The sequence below is a fragment of the Periophthalmus magnuspinnatus genome, chromosome 7 (genome assembly GCF_009829125.3).
Source record: "Periophthalmus magnuspinnatus isolate fPerMag1 chromosome 7, fPerMag1.2.pri, whole genome shotgun sequence".
NCBI lineage: Eukaryota > Metazoa > Chordata > Actinopteri > Gobiiformes > Gobiidae > Periophthalmus > Periophthalmus magnuspinnatus.
This window is the reverse complement of record NC_047132.1, coordinates 21232728-21250628: the sequence shown is the minus strand read 5'-3', so window position 1 is coordinate 21250628 and position 17901 is coordinate 21232728. Positions and strand designations below refer to the sequence as shown.

General features: G+C 40.8%; 1 protein-coding gene across 5 annotated transcripts in view; it reads left to right on the top strand.

Moving 5' to 3' along the window:
- Nucleotides 1–17901, top strand: part of agrn (agrin) — a 362945-nt gene that overhangs the window by 275132 nt on the left and 69912 nt on the right. For all 5 annotated transcript variants that reach the window (XM_055222859.1, XM_055222858.1, XM_055222857.1 and 2 more), the window contains 3 exons: nt 3039–3260; nt 13328–13525; nt 14202–14402. In XM_055222859.1, coding sequence (XP_055078834.1) covers nt 3039–3260; nt 13328–13525; nt 14202–14402 — 621 coding nt within the window. The remainder of the gene's footprint in view (nt 1–3038; nt 3261–13327; nt 13526–14201; nt 14403–17901) is intronic.

The window sequence follows — 17901 nt, the reverse complement described above, 5'->3', positions numbered from 1 at the left end:
AGAACTTTACATTGGGTGTCACCGCCATCTGAGCTCCAGCCTGGCAGAGGAGGTGTAGACTGGTTTAATTAGTGCAGTATTTGAATGGTGCAGCCCTGCTCTGGACTTAGAGAGGATTATTTCATGTTAGGCCGCACCATGTCATAGTCGGGGAATGTGAAAGTGTCAGAAAGAGTAATACCTCTTACAGACACTAAAGCTGGGATGGGAATTGTACTGCCAATCAAAACCCAATGCTATATATATTTAAGACCATGATGATTTACATGTATTTGAAATGCTTCTCGTACATTTGCAAGACTATTCTTAGCATTAAAATACCACTCTTACATTGCTTATCATGATGTTTATAAAGCTCCTTATACATTAAGGATATGAAGAAAGAAATATAAGAAACTTCACATGTGACATGCATGTCTCCATTGAGATGTGTTGCCTTGAATGTTCCTTAAAGCAGACCTATTCTGCAAAAGTGCAAGGGTAATAGCGCAAACGTCTATTACAATTACTTATGTGATGAACAATCAACGTTTCCATCACCGTTATTTTAATGCACATTTTGAATATGATAGTTTAAAAAAACATTCAAACTAGACAGACAGTTTTGTGAGTAGCAGATAATACTAACCTGAGCCACTATAAGCAAAGTAAAGTGAAAATATTTTCTGAATCCTTGTATCAATACAAATCAATCCTCATTATTCGCCATATGGGATAACCTCCATTTTCACATGAAATCTGGAAGCTTAGCAGCCTGTTTATCTTTAGTTAAACAAAACTTTATCTATACAATGCTCTTATTTCAAATGTTGCTCCTTATTAATGTTAACCATGTGGCCTTTAAAAGAACAAATCAATAGTACCCAGACCAGCAGAACAGGCTAATTGTCTCTTTATGTGTTGTCTGTTGGTAATTTAGCTCGGCATTAGTGCTACACGTGTGGGTAACATCCAATACCAGGCTAATAAATGAGAAGCAGGGGTGCCAAGTGTGCCACAACGCCCCCTGTGATGCCATCTAATCTCATAATAGTCTCAATAATAGGGGGTTATTATGAGGGGCTGTTGCCATGCCAACAACCCCACAACAAAAGCTGGTGGTATGATTGTGTTGTAGCATTTTATGAATAGCTGTAATTAAATTGTGTGGTGGCCTAATTGGAAACTGTGACCCACCTTTACAACCAGCTGTTTGTTAATGTAAGGCACAAAATTAAAATCAGTTTACAATACACAAGTGTTGCTACCCCCTGGTCTATGAAATTGCTGCAATTGACTTGGTTGGCTTATATTGCTGACTGTATGTGCTGGAGGCCTATATGAGACACTTGGTACTAGTTTACTTTATAAATGAAATACTTGCATCTAACTGTCGATTATATTGCTTTAATATTATTGGTTGAAAGATTTAGTTGACAGTGTCGCTATAACACTGCATGTGTGAAAGTCAGTTTGAACTTAGATATTAGCTTCAATCCACAAGAAGAATGTGCTGTACTGTTTCTTCAGCGACACTGGTGCCTTAAAATGGGACTAAACACGTACACTAATGGTCTTTAAGCAGAGCAGGAGTGCGATGTCACATGTCTCTTGAAAAATGTATTTGCCACTGGATACAGCACATATATTTTTCAAAATTAACCTACTTTGTGCAAAAATTTGGCAAAAAAAAGTCTAGGATTCAGAATAGTAGACAATACTATTAAAATACCATGTACACAGTTTAGTAGGAAAAAACGTTTTAGTGTTAATCATTGGTTGACTTTTTAATTAGTTTGTGTAGTTTATGAAAATAGTTTACTTTTCCAAAGAAACAGTACTTTTTGTTGACTATTCCATGTAATGTCCAAAACATAAACTTGTCATTTCGATGAAAAGGCTGATTTTGATCTCACCTAATGCACCTCATTTTAGCAATAGAGTCAGACTCTCCTCTAACTCTTCTAACAGAGCTGTATGAATGTTGGATCTGACACATAGAGTTCTGAATATGTCTGCGTTGGACTGGGGGTCTGTGATCAAAGACCTGTTCATACTGTCTACTTCAGCCCGCCTCTGTCCCGACCATCCTTCCAACACCCATGCACTGCTCTCCCCAATCCGAGCACACGATCCAGGCCCGCTTTTAATGAAGTGCTGCTGCCGCGACTCAGCACGGAGCGTACACCTCTGTGTGATGTTCACGTTTCATATCTGCCTCTGCCCAGGAGCTTGCTTTTTCTGAATTATTAAGCAAAAGGCATTTTCTTCTTCTCAATACCTTTTTTCTTCTCCTATCTGCTCACTATTTTCCTTTTATTTCTACGCGCTTTTGCTCGTTGCTCCATGTCAGCTCCACCAGCTTGGGCTCAGACTGTCACATTCACAGAGGTGCAAATGGCAGCCTTTGAAGAGGACGTATACACTGGGGATGTCAATTAATCCAAAGCATTTAGTCTGACAGAAAAATAACAAAAACAAGAGGCTGAGAGGCCATTGTCCCTGTACTGTTTCATCTCATTGTGCTGCAGGGACATGTTTTATCCGCTCATGCCAGAGGATTGTGCACACTCTTCAAAGAACCAGGAAACGTCAGGATAGGCACAGAGACTAGGAAATGACATGTGAAGTTTAGTCATAAAAGCTGACACAGAAAGTTGAATATTCTCTAGTCCTGTCACGTTAACAAATTTTGAAGTGAAATATATTGCTGAAGAAAACACATAACCCTAAAGCTGGATAATCCCCTCCAAAACTATCCTAAATGTAATATTGTTTAAAAAAAAAAAAAAAAAAAAAAACGATGATTAAAAAAATGATAGTTCTATCTGTCATTTATAGAACGATAAGTCAATATAGTAATTATTGTGACAGGTCTAATATTCCCCCCAATTGTTTTTTACCCCGAATCCCTCTAACACCACATCTGCGTTTGCCCAAGTAACTAACTCCCCTCCTTGTCCCTTAAGTCCTTTTCCCTCAACCTCCACTTTATATTCTCCCCACTTCGTAATCACCATGTCTTTGCAGTGTGCCTAACTCTCCTTTCTGGTTTGCAGATCTCCACGTTCCCAGCCCGTGCGTTGATAAAGTGTGTGATCACGGGGCTGTTTGCGTGGTGAAGAACAGTGAACCTGTGTGTGAGTGCCCCGAAGCCTGTCCGCAGATGTCAGACCCCGTTTGTGGATCGGACGGTCAGAGCTACGGTAGTCCATGCGAGATGAGAGCCATGAGCTGTGCGCTTCAGAGGTCCATCCACATCATCCACAAAGGACCTTGTGGTGAGTACAAGAAAAATGGTATGTGTGTTGTTGTAATAGCGACAACTACTAGCCAAATGCAATTACTTTGGCAGTGTTAGAAATACTATAATCTAGTGTAATTAAAGAGGTTATTTTCACACCTACTCAAGTTATTTCAAACATAGTCCTTTTCCAAGAACATCTCAAATGTAAAATTATATGTATTTATTTTATTTCAAGGTATCAGTTATTCTGTGTATTTTTCAGCTTTAGCATCAACAATCATACAACCCCAATTCCAATAGAGCTGGGATGCTGTGTAAAACTGAAAAAAATACAGAATACAGTGATTTGCAAATCCTTTTCAACCTAGATTGAACTGAATAAACTACAAAGACATGATATTTAATGTTCAAACTGATAAACTTCATTGTTTTTATTCAAATATTCACTAATTTTCAATTTGATGCCTGCCTCCAATAAAGCTGGGACGGGCAACAAAAGAATGGGAAGTTGGGGAATGCTTAAAATACACCTGTCTGAAACATTCCACAGGTGAACAGGTTAATTGGAAACAGGTGAATGTCGTGATTGGATATAAAAGGAGGATCCCCGAAGGGCTCAGTCATTCACAAGCAAGAATGGGTCGAGGTTCACCACTTTGTGAACAACTGCGTGAGCAAATAGTCCAACAGTCTAAGAACAACATTTTTCAATGTACAATTGCAAGGAATTTAGGGATTTCATGATCTGCAGTCCATAATATCATCAAAAGATTCAGAGAATCTGCAGAAATCTCTGCATATAAGCGGCAAGGTCGAAAACCAACATTGAATGACTGTGACCTTCAATCCCTCAGGTGGTACTGTATTAAAAACAGACATGAATGTGTAAAGGATATTACCACATGCGCTCAGGAACACTTCAGGAAACCATTGTCAGTTTACACAGTTCGTTGCTACATCTCCAAGTGCAAGTTAAAACTGTAACATGCAAAGCAAAAGCCATATATCAACAACACCCAGAAACGCAGCTGACTTTTCTGGGCCCGAGCTCACCTGAGTTGGACTGACGCAAAGTGGAAAAATGTGCTGTGGTCTGACGAGTCCGCATTTCAAATTGTTTTTGGAAATCATGGACGTCGTGTCCTGTGGGTCAAGGAGCAAAGGGACCATCCAGATTGTTATCAGCGCAAAGTTCAAAAGCCATGCATAAAAACAATAAAGTTTATCAGTTTGAACATTAAATATCATGTCTTTGTAGTTTATTATGTGAAAACAGTCTTAAATAATCATCAGTTTTGTTCCTGTTGTGGAATCCTGCCTGCCTCATTACATACCAACTTGATTCTTCAAAGCAGGTGATTTGTTCAGTTTGGGGGCTTTGAAATAATTGATTTTGTTACCCAAAACTTTCAAACAAATAAATAATACTTATACTACTGTGCTTTCTAGACTTCGGGGTGGAACATTTGATGTTATGCAAAACATCTGCACCAGTAAATACTGTACTGTCTATAAGACATTACGAAGCCCAATGGAGACATTGTATTTTGCTTCATTCCAGATGCATTGTGCCTGGCTTATTCATAGTACAAACAATGGAAGACACAATGTGACGATTGCAAAAACACACTAGCTCTAAACACAGACACAGCTGAAAACCACAAGATGTTAACTGGAAGACAGTTATCATGGAGATCTGTAATTTCCTCACGTCCTCCACTAAAACATCACGTTGGCTCTGTGTACTCCAATATAGAGCATCTTGTTAAAAAGCCATCCATTATTCAGACGCACAACACCATAAAGTCATTTACAGTGGAGTCGTAGAGAATGGAACGATGTGAATTACAGCTCACAGGTGGAAAATGATAGCTCCCCATAGAGTACAATTTTGTTTAAATAGGCTTATGTTACCATAGGCCAAACTACAATGCACATTCACTGAATTTTATAATCACGTATTACCCTAAGGCTTCCATACTGTAAAGTGCATTCACAACAGTTCAGGTCCCACTTTTATTTGCTTCTCTTGTTGCCCGCTGTCTACAATTTGCCTGTTTTGACCTTTTAGTAAAGACACACTCTTTACTTGTCATAGAATAGTCTTGTAGTCCTTAAAGTGGACCTATTAAGTAAAATCTACTTTTAACCATAGTATAGTTGAAGTTAGTGAGTGAGTTAGTAAACTGAAGATTTGGTATTTTTTGTAAAAGCCAGATTAAAATCATGATTCACCAGTTTAATCTGCATTTATATAAATACATTGTCTCCTAGTACGGTTTCTGCATAAATCATTTCCCATGAACTCCCATGCAGGTGGCCTTGTGAACCCAGTTTGATACTTATAGATACGTAATAGTATCAAGTAGACCAAGAATTTCTTTAGTCGACTACAGCCCTATGTTGAATTCTCAGCACAAGTCACTCTGCTTTGTCTTGCAGCGCCAAACTATCAACTATCATTAGCGACAACAGCAACACTTGACGGGATTAAAATATTTTCTAACCGGACATATTTTTATGGCCTGGTAAACCTATTCCGAAAACTCTCAAGGTCTCAATGGCATCTTGTAAAGGCAATTTCCCATGCAGTCTAATTGATGATTGAGTATTTTTCCCACCGATGATAAAGCCTCTTTGTACACTCCAGGCAGAAGTATGGCAATTATTAGCCCCTTGGACCAGCTCTCCCGTTCAGTGGGATTTACAACAATAGATTTTCTGTGCATATTTTAAAGAGGATAACTTTAAAAACGAGCAAGCGGCGGCAGTGATTTTTGTGGACAAGCGGAGCTGTTAGAAGAATGATCAATATGAGTGAGTTATTCCTTCTCAGCTGTGTACAATATCACAGGCGCAAACAGAGGACAAGTCCAGGCTGTTCATGACCACATTGTGCTGTAGAATAAATAGAGCTCTGGGTATTTCTTCACTGAGAGCGAGGTTGACTTATTGGTGAAGCCCTCTGTATACCTTCTACCACGGGCTCTATCAGTCATCTCCTGTACAACCTTGTCCAAACTAAAAACATGTAAGGTCGTCTGCCAACAACAAATGAATCTGCTTTTGTTTTTCCATCTGTGCGGTATTGTTTGCCGTGTCGTGCAGGTAGCTTGCTGGTCTGTTGGTTGATAATGAATAGTCTTTATTTCTCAAAGCGTGGCGGAGGGGCCTGTCTGTTTTCCAGCTCTATGGATGGTTCCTGGCTCCCACGGGAACAGGTTGCGTCAGCGCGATGGTGCCATAAAAATGCTGAGGCACGGGCTTGCCAGGAGCGCACGGCCCAGGAATGATGGCCATGATAATGTGGGTTATTTCTGGTCTGTTTGAACAGCTTCACAGGGCTTTATTCAACATCATAATAACCCTCTGACTTAGCTATTACCTCACCCTATTACAGGCAATTCCAACTTCTAATATACAGTGCATGCTAATGGGCTGGAAACTGCACTTACTCAGCTGTTTTTGGAGCTTTTGAGTTTTGTTTGACGGAAATTGTCTCCTTACACTGAGTCATATTTTTAATCTCACAAGTAATAAAAGAAACATGAATCTATGCATTTTTCTGTACAAATGAATATACCGGACCATGATGGCAATTTTGCATGAATAAACTTGGGTGAATTATGGTGTAGATGTGACAAAGAAAAATAAAACAAAATGCGTACTTCATAATTGTGTCCAATTAAACGCAGACGTCATTTCAACTAATAGATGCTACTAGGAATGAGGCGCATGTGTTGCCAGTAACAGATACTATCCAGTTAATAAAATACAGCGATTGATGCATTATACGTGTAAAAGAAGCTTGAGTTTGAAACTTGATACACTTCTTTGAGGAGGTCTGAGCCCTTTGATGTCGTAAACACCATGAAAAAATAAAGAAAAGGTAGTTTTTATTTTCCCAAACACCAGCAAGAGTTATGTATGTCCTTTACTGTGACCTCCAAAGAAACACCTTTTATAACTGTGTACGAGCTTTGAAACGGGCTACTTTCCATTCCATTTGTTACTCCCGTTTTAATGCACAGTGCTTTAGATGTCAGATTTTTGCATATAGAAGGCAGGTGAGGGCAGTTAGACTTCCAAAGGTCTTGCCATATCGGGATAGCAGTGGTCCATGTGTGTTTACAGTACCAGTGTGCACCTCAGCTCATCTCTCATGGGGCCGCCCTTAATTTCATTCCTTTGCCTGGGGCGCGGGGAAATAGTGGTTATCTATATGGCTCAGGTGCAAGCGATGCTGATATGAGTGACATTCGTTATTATCCGTAGATTTTCTCTTCCTCCCTGTATGTTTGAGTGGTGGGCTTGCCTTGCACTGTGGTCTAAAAAGGTAATAGACCCCCCCCCCCAGCTGGATATCAGTCTACTCTGAATTCATGCAGCTTTAGTCCAACAAATGAGAGCAGAGGTGGCAGGCGCGTTTGGAAAAAAAAATATTGGTGATAATAATAAAAAAATTGTTTCCCACAGGTTACTGAAATGATATACACAGCTGGGTGAGAAATATAGGTCAACTGGCAGTGGTCAGGGAGGAGCAATAAACGCTGTGAAACCAAGGTGACAGAGGTAAATAAGATGAGGGGAGGGTGTGCAGCCAAAGGAGTTAACAGTATACCGCCCGGGCAAGCATCAACAGGGGAGCCGTTATCAGCCCGCCATGTTCACAGACCTTCAAAGCACTAACCAGCTCGCTCTGTTCTGCTTAATCCCAGGCTTAATACCATGGTCCCCAGACCCACCTCCCACTATTCAGGTTTCACCACAAAACACTTTTTAACCTCACCTTTTTTTTCTTAGCCCGTTCACTGACATATTTAATGCTTTCAAGGCCACTTTGTAAAGCAGTCACATCTTATTCCTCACACTGCCTCCCAAAGCACAAAACAAAACAGTGACATGAAAAGCACAGCAGAGCAAATATTAGGTTTCCTAATGTGGCTCTAAAGAGAGTTTACCGAGTGTATTCCACAGAGAGGGAAAAGTTTTATAAGATGCATTACTACGGTTATTGTGTAGTCAGAGTAGTCAGAGACATTTAATGCATACTGTATGAAGTCACATTTAGTGTATATACCTCAATAATATACATGTTTTTTTTGTTTGTTGTTTTCCAGCTGACTCTGGGTTGGAATCCTTGCCAACTCTAGCTGGAAGGGCATTTCAAGATCGAGAAGGATTAGACTAATGATTACCACTTTATATATTAAGAAAAATACTACATAAAAACTGTACCAATCTAATTGGAGCACTACTGGGGGCAGGGATATTATTATTTTGTGATACATATTTTGTGTTAAGTGGTAGTAGAAGTTAGAAAAGATTTCAGCTGTAATCACTGGACACTGTTTTTGAAAGCAAAACGTTTCAACTCCCATCCAGAAGTCATTTTCAATTTGAAGTAGTAGTGCAGTAGCTAACTACTCAAACCGTATACTATGTTCCCCATCATTTGCTTCAGTGAGAACATTAGGACAAATTATACTTTAGAATGATCATTCACCTCTAAGTATGCTAGCGCAGACTGAGCATATTTATATGGATGGAATCAAAGTTGTTTTGTTAATTATTATTTATATGTTATAAAATAATAATAATTTGAGCTTGGCAGCAATTAATAGGCACAAATCTTAATCCATTTTGGCAACGTTATGATATGACGACATCTTCTAGTCATGCCTAATGCCCAACTTGTTCTGCTTGACGTTTTGAGCTCTTCACGCCAAGCTCCAACAAAGGAAAGTATTTCACTGTTACTGACACTGAAAATTAACGCTGACAGCCTTAGGGACGACCAAATCTGCCATGACAGCGCGTCTCACCATCACCGACAATCCCCTGGCACCCGCTTGGCTCGTCGACAGAACTCCTCTCCCCTCTGTCTGTGTGCGACATGCAGTCTGGAGTATCAGGCGGTCTGGAGAGCCAGGTGCGCGAGGCCGGGGCTGATAAAGAAGCGAATGTGCTATCGAAGCTCAGAGCCTGATAAGGAACGACACCGCAGCTCACTGATTTATAGCAGCCGGCACAAGCAGACAAGCAGCGCCTCTATAACCACACTTATGATTCTGTTTGTTTATTGATTCTCTGGGACTAGCTTTGTGCCTTATTTTGAAACTACATAAAAGAGAATGAACTGAAGCTTTGGATAGTATGAGCTAAGCGTAAGATAATAACACGCACAAATAGCCCAAGACATCCTGTTGGACACATAATGGAAAGCAAGAAGTCCATCACTAATTCAACAACTCTGCCAAAAAGTTTTAAAATAATCCAAAAACTAAAACATTTATGCAGCACATGTAGGTGTTTGATTTTCAACAGAAACGATGAGAGTGAGTAACTGAAAAACTGCTAGCTTGTCACTGTAATTATATATTTAAGAGACTTAAATCATCTCATCTGTTATAGTTCCAACTAAGTCAGTCAAATTGTGTTAAAACAAAACTCTAACAAAGTCTAACAAAGCCTCAAACAGAGCAGTGCTTCTAGTTAGCATCACACCTCCAGGGAATGTTGATGGCATCAGCTGCAAAGTACCAATACTACACTTTCGCCACACAGCAAGGAGGTTTCTTGTTAGATTACCAGGCTGGGTGGGTCTTACTGTTAGCAAATTCTCCCCATGTCCCTGTGCAGTTATTTTAGGTTGATGGGATCCACAATAAGCACATTTGTCAGCTAGGTAGTCCAGACTAAAATTAAACATGTGGTGAATTAAACAGATTTCCCAGTTTACTATTTAAACTGAAAATGTAATTGTAAATTAATTACTAGCAATTAGCAAATTTGTTTGTTAATTTAGTTTGATTTTGTAACAAGTTGTTTTCTCCACATCATGCCCGAGTCCTGTGCGGCTTCACCAACAGTGATGTCCACCGGTGAAAATTTGGAATGGCAGTGCGGGCCTCTAATAGATGAAGAGATGAATCAAATGAACGCCACTAAAAGAGTAATAAACAGATTAATAATGTGGAAGGTTCCGCAGGCTAGCCTCGCCTCCCTCAATTAGCGCTAAATCAGCAGCGGTTATTAGGCTGGCTCTAATTGAATGTGAAAGCGAGCTGTGCTAATGCAATCCTCCAGGTGTAATTGGTGTCGGGGCTAGTCAGAACTAGCTGCGGCGTTAGCACGGGTCTTCGCTACAAGGCCTCGCGTTTGCTGGCTCATTCATTTCCAGCCCCATGTGACACGCCATAAGTCAGGGGCCTGTTTGAACCTGCCAGCTCTCATCAGGGGAACCTTGCCTCCAGATGAAGCCAATTCCTCATGAGATGGATGCTCCAGCTAACAAGAACACCTCGGAAACAGCACCTTGTGGGATAACAGAGATATCAGCTGCCACAAGTTTGAACTGCTCTGAGAAAAATGGAATATTAATGAGGCTATCACGTAGAGAGGGCTGAAAATGCAGGGATGCACATTATATTTATTTATTTTGTTTCTGTTGGTTCTGTTGGTAATTTTCACCCCCAGGCCCCACATGAGTCGCCCGCAGACCGGTTCTAAAAATAGCACAACTCACTAATGAGCTGCATCTAAAATGTAATCTTTAATGTTTTTTTTCTGTTGCTATTTTTTTTTTAATCACCCTTTCGTTTATATAGATTTAAAAATGACAATATCTTAAACATATGTTCATTATACATGAAGTTTAGATAAGTTAAGGTGAACTTTGACCTACTCACTTCAAAGGTCAGTATTGTGCGCGTGACAAAACCAGTTCTCCGCTCGCGAGCGCTCTGAGGATGCGCTGAAGGCAGTTTCTTACTCCAAAACATGGTAGAAAATAAAGAGATCACTTTCACAACGATTTAAGACTGTAAAAGAAACCTGCGCGTATCTCATGTGTGGAGCGACTGTGGTGACGGCAAAGCAGCACAATGTGGAGGGACACTTCACTACGTCTCACAAAACTCCACACTAACTACCCACGGGGACGCGCACTCCCCACGGGGACGCACACTATGGGCAGAACAAGCCCAGAGCTAAATGCAGCTTTGGGTAAACAACAGGCTTTTTTCACGACACCGGTGAAAGTCACACAACGCAACTGAGATTTATTTAAAAATATGTACGCTTATTTTTCTTTAACATTACATAATTGATAACTTTATGAAACATGGTGCAATGTATATTATTTATGTTTTGTTAAAAAGGTTTGTCAATGGATAGTGAAAATGGGACACTTTTCCTATGAGATGTAGTGATGTAAGTGTCATCTGGAAATTTAACAATTACTAAGACTAGTAAAGTTAAAGTGCTGAATACTGATATCTGTTTTCCTCCTTGCTCATTGTTGATAATTATTTTGAGAAATCATTAATGTGATCAGTGTCTTGCAACATGATCAGTGTGTTCACATAGATGATTATCATTTATCATTATTAATAATGTATAACTAAAGGCAAACTGAGAAAATGTGTTATTTCAGAAGAGCGTCTCAAACTGGTAGCCCTTTGTATGACTCAGTGCCCATAAAGTAGCTCTCAGGTTAAAAAAGCTTGGTGACCCCTGGACTAAAGGCATACACCCCAATAGCCCTAGATAACCTAGTTTTCCTTATTCACTTTATGTAATGTTCTATCAAAAGTACATGATCATACACATATCAATTACAACATAAACTTTGACCAAAAGATTGCACAAGAAAATTGAATTCTGTTAACAGGACAATAATCTTTGAGAGCAAGTCAACTAAGAGAGACAAAATAGCATGCTAAAATCGATTCTTATCATTCTGATTCTGCTACTAAAAACCTCTTACCGTATTTTTCTTGGAGTGGTCAGATAAGAAGTACCTGGCTCTCTGCACATCCACCACTTGGTATTCAGGCCAAAAAGCTCAATCTTGTCTCCCATCGGAGCAGACAATCTTTCCCTTCATGCTCTCGCGCTCCTTTCGGTGCCATTTGGCAAACTTGAGGCAGCCTGTCATGTGGCTCTTTCAGTGGAGTGGCTTCAGCTTTTGACCATTCTCCCATAAAGTCCTGATTGATGGAGTGCTGCTGCAGCGCGCGTCTTTCCAGCAGCCTCTTCTCCTCTTTGCCGAGAAATAGTGGTGCTTTTTGTGTTCACTTTGAGCTTGAGGAGAGCCTGGGTGGTTCCATAGTTTTTCAATCACCAAGTCCTCTCCTGTCTCTGGAACTTTCGGGCGATTTCTGCCCTTTCTACGCTTCAGTTTGGTCTATGGATGAGTTTTTGGATTTTACTGCTTAGTTTTTGCCTTCACATGTATTGGACCTGTGGAGCTTTAATGGACATGTGACAAGCCATGGAATAGGACTTGAATCAATCGAGTTTGCTTTGAATAAAATCTATGGCTCTGTAAGTGTGAAGCAGCACTACATCATTAAGCTCTCCAGCAGCTGTCAGCAGCACTGCCTGTCAACAGTAAAACACAAGAGACAAGTTTACGAGTGGATGTCTTGTTATGGCTGCTGTTTACTCTGGGAATATTAAACAATGGAGTAAACCAGGGCTTCCATAAAAAAGATTTACATTTAGGAGATTGTATTATGTTGCAGATGCTACCCCGCAATGTAAAATAATAGAGTTTACTGTTCTGTAGCAAGAAACAACACTTCTTACTAAAAAAAATGTAGTCTCTAAGTGAACAAAACACAACTTGAGCTAAGAAAAAGCCAACTGTGACGGTAATTTTAAAGTTAGAGATCTTCTTTGAGTTGTTTAGACAAATGCATAACTGTTTTGCATTTATTCAATTACAAGTGTTTTTATTGCACACAAATGCCCTGAATCCATTATAAGCAGGGTCGCTTTTTCACTGATCTGACATGTAACTTGGCTTGGTGGCCTTACTGGCTTGTCCCAATTGAGATGGACATTTAATGTCATACTGTGGAACATTCTAGGCAAAGCAAAAACATCTCCATGGAGACAAGCAAGTGGCAGACCCACCACCAGGTTACACAGTGCACCTTAAAGTGACATGGCACACTTTATCAAATATTCATAGAAATAAATGCCAAATTTCAATGCTCAATGAGAATGGAGCAACAATCTATTATTACAATTCAAAATTCTAACTTCTGTGGTTGCCATGAGTAATAACTCATTTTCTTTACCTCCCTCTAGATGAGACTTGTGCCAACTGCTCTTTTGGTGCAATCTGTGATGCCCAGAGCGGTATGTGCTTGTGTCCGTCCGAGTGCGTGGACTCCCATCAGCCTGTGTGTGGCAGTGATGGCACCACCTACAGCAGCGAGTGTGAACTGCATGTCCGAGCCTGTATGGAACAGATGGAACTACGAGTGGTCAGCCAGGGAGAGTGCAGTAAGTCCAGCGCACATGTCCACTCACCTGTCACCACTCACACTAGGAGGACCATCACAATATGGAGTGGCATGTATCAGTAGTGTTAGATTAGCTTTCAGAAACATTGCAAGGAACATTACATGGAAACTCTCATTCTGAGGGACTCATATTTGACAGTAAGTTCAATCTCATTTAAAAAAATATGACCGAGGTCCAGCTTATTTACAATGGTCAGTAATCATAAAAGATTTTGTTGCCATTTTCAGCGAACAAGAATTGACAAACTGGGAACATATAACCAATACTATTCATAGTAAAAAAAAAATATTGGCATGCATAGTCAAATAAAGTATAATAGAATCCAACTGGCCACGTAACTCAAGGTCATTGTCTGAGCCAGAAAAATGACTTAAATGTTGATATGTTCATGTTGAAAATTCAAGTGGGCCCTCTTACACATTTAAATAAAATTAATCAGTAAGACTATAACAGTAATCGTTATCTCTCAGCTGCAAGTTTTGGGTATCACATTAACACAAGCAAGGGGCTCTGCAGAACTGCTCTATTGAATATGTATGCAATTAATTCATAATGCAAATTAGTTTTATCTGAACAGCCAGCACATATATTTTTTAGTGCTTTGATGCAGTAGCCTAACCCTGCCCTGGGCTCATGGCTGATATGTTTATTACAGAGACGTGTGGTAGCTCTGTGTGTGCCTGGGGGGCCCGGTGTGTCCAGAACAAGTGTGAGTGCCCCCAGTGCCCGGACGAGACGCCATCGCCAGTGTGCGGTAGTGACGGCACCACATACGACAGCGAATGCCTCCTGCGCATGGCCTCCTGCTTACAGAAGAGAAGGATCGATGTGGCCAAAGCTGGTAGCTGTGACGAAGGTAAGAATTAATTGTAATTGTGTATTTTCTCTAGCACATTTCATATAACTCATACGAGATTAAGATTAAGTGGGATTAAATTAAGTGCACTATGTAACTATGTGGTGGAGAGTGCGTCATCTGCTTGTCTCCATGGAGAGGTTGGTGCTTTGCCAGGAATCAGATCTGTGGAGAGTTGACCCTGCACACAATAAGATGTTTTTCAAGCTACATTTTAAGGCTATACTGTGGAACATTCCAGGCAAAGCAATATCATCTCCATGGAGACAGGCAGGTGATAGAAACTCCACCAGAAATCATACTTGCATATTGCACAAATGTAACAATCATGAAATAATATAAAAACTATATAAAACCAAATTAAAAGTAAAACTTAAATTATTCAAAAGTCAGCATGTTTATAGAGTTACAGAGAATTGCACATGAAAACACCCTCACCAGAATGGGACCGTATTCATGGAAATGCTAAAAGTTCTTGACCGGAGGAGAGGAAATGGACTTTGAAATGGAGTAATTATGTTAACCAACCGGCCATTCAGATGTTGTCATTATCTTTATCTGCCGACCTGCACTACACTACCCAGTCAGCTGTGCATTTTCATAGCGTTTGTGTACGCTACTGGCATATGCTAACAGCCAGCAGTGCCAACAGGCTATAGAGGTCTGCGCACAACCTGTTTCCAAGCACCAATCACTGCCGGGTCATTAAGACCAGGTCAACGCATCTCCACGCAGACACTGTTCATTTGTGCTTTTCAAACATCACCGCTTTTATTGCCCCTAATGCGGCTTCTTAACATTCACCTCATGGTGGATAATAACATACGATTTCATTCACTTTATCGTTTTAGAAATAAAAGAGACAGGATGTACTTACCTTGCCTAACCTCCATATGAGATTTAAAAATATATATTTTTGTCTAGTATGAAGGACTCACAATGGAAACCTTTCATGTTGAGAGAAACACTCTCTTTTTTTAATAATATAAAGTCTACTTTTTTGAGAACCACTTTTACAAATTATTACCAGTATTAGAAACTGCCCTGTGTAGGTTTCAGGAGCGTGACCATGGCAGTGTGAGAAGTGTGATTTGTAAGGCTTGGTCGTCTCTCCACATTATGACTAAATGAGATCCAATTCCCTGTGCAAATCATATCTAGATGAGCGTTGACAGAGCACAGCAGCCCGTCACAGCTCCCCTCCCAGTGCCTGTCTGGGGGCACCTCTGGAGGGAGAACACCAGCCTGTGGTTGTGATGCAGACCGGCTGCTGTGTGGTCACGCTGGAGATATTCTCCCCTGACGAGGTGTGAAGGGAGCCAGATTACAGCTGCAGCAGCAGGCCTTCTGCTGCCCCTCCAGCCAGGAGTCTGTCTACAGCATTTGTCCTTCCTCTTTTCATCGCACCATTGTCTACCTCCGTGTCCCGGGGCCTGCGTGGCAAATCAAGCCTCTAAAGCCTCTCGTGGTCGATTTAACATCATAACACTGACCTGCTTTATATGTAGAGCATGAAGGAAAGTGATACAGATGGCCTCTAGCACACATTGTCTGTTCAGGCTAAAACCTGTTGTATTTCCTCAAGGACATTAGTTATACTAAGGTATAGCAGCTGCAAGACTTAGTTTTCCTGTTTCACTCTTCCTCTACCTTGGACTGTCTCCCGACATCCTGCTCTTTTTGCTTCAGAGAAAATCATCAGACTGACACAATAGAATCTTTTCCCCTCTGCTCCTGTCTGCTGTTTGCCATCCCTCCCACTCGCGTCTCTCCATTTTGCTTGCGTCCTTTTCTGAAATTGTGCTTCTCCACAAAAGGGGCATGGGCACTTTCACAGATGGGCTGGAGATGGGCTGCTCTGAAATCGATACGTTTCACCCTAGGGTGGCTGTGCGTTGGTCCGCTCTCCCACAGGCACTGTCCCCATTCCATTCAGCCCTCAGAAGTGACCCAGACCTCAGCAGGGGTCTGCTCAAATTGTAAAATGATTAAAACCAAGAAGCTGTTACTCCCTATCATGTCTCACTTAGAGAGATTCTGTGAGGTTACATGCAGCGCTCAGATGGATGAAAGGTAGTTTGTCCCAAAATTAGTGCTTTATGTCAAGCATTTTAGTTTCCTGTCACAGAATAGTGGTATAAAGGCAGTTTTTGTGTCCTTGTTCTGGCCTAAAGCAAAGCCACACATCACAATGACCACGTCTCTGCTCTATACTTGCCTGAAATGGAAAGGAATGTGATTTATTGTAAAACATAGGCCCAACTAAAAACCATCCTCATTAGTCTTATGGGAAGAGGGAGGGGCATGAAGCATAAGAATGGAAGTTGTTTTCTGCTGCCTTTTATTTAGCAGTAATGAAAAATGACAGTGTTCACAGAGTTGGCCGTACAGGGAAATTTATCACCTGTTTAATTTCACACACGGGTACGCCTGGCCTCCGCTCCTTTTCTGGACACTGACAAAGTGGCAAGTGAGAAGTGTGTATGAGCCTGAGGGGTCGCTCTTTTTTAATTGAATAGGCATTTAATAAACAAGATTACGAGTGCAGGAACACACTGGGATGCACCATCTATGACCTGCTCTCCATCCTGCACAGATTGGAGCAGACAGCACCAAACACAACAACAGCCTGGCAAAATAAAAGCAATTTAGGTGTTTGGAAGGCAAAGGAGCTGAATGAAATCAGCAGATTTTCCCTTCACAGGCCATCAATCACAGCTCTTGTAACCTTCTGTTTATGCAGCAAAATGCATTTTCTCCTTTTGCAAACCAGCCAGAACCCCATCCCTCTTTCCTTTCTGCCATGCTGGCCCATCCCTCTTTATCCCACAGAACTTTATTTGGACTAATGCGCTGTCACATCCGTCAGGAGGAGCCAGGCTCACTGACTGATAGATGGAGCAGAAGTACTAGTAGATGGAGCCATGCTGCATCCTTGTGCATCGCCCCTGTCATTTCACCTGTCTGCTCTGACAGGTCGCACACCAGAAGGATTGTTTTGGAACCAAAGATGTCCAGCATGCTACAGGTCACTCTTACCCTCTCAGGATCCAGATGTAACTGTGCAGTGCATTTAAAGGGCCTGTGCCAGATTTTTTTTCCAAGTATTTGAGCAAAATTTGTCTTGATCCAGTACAGATATATTGTATTAGCAGCTCTTGAGGCTAAAATAAGTCTGCTGTGTACTGCCTGCATTATCTGCAACCGTTTTATTGTCCTGTGATCAGGAAGTGTGCATTGGCATGCTAGTAGGTGATAGTGTACTGTCATGGCAAAAAAGCACTTAGAAAATTTGTAAATAATTAGGATGCTTAGAATACATATGGTAAGAAAGGAATAACTTTGGACCATGGCAAACCATTAAAGAAATATTTCTATTTTTCATTTTCAGAAACACCTTCAATTTAGAAAAGATTTAGCTGCATGTACCAATATTTAATATTTAGGACTATTTCTGTACTCTGGGGTTGTCACACATGATTTGGCACAATGCAGTATA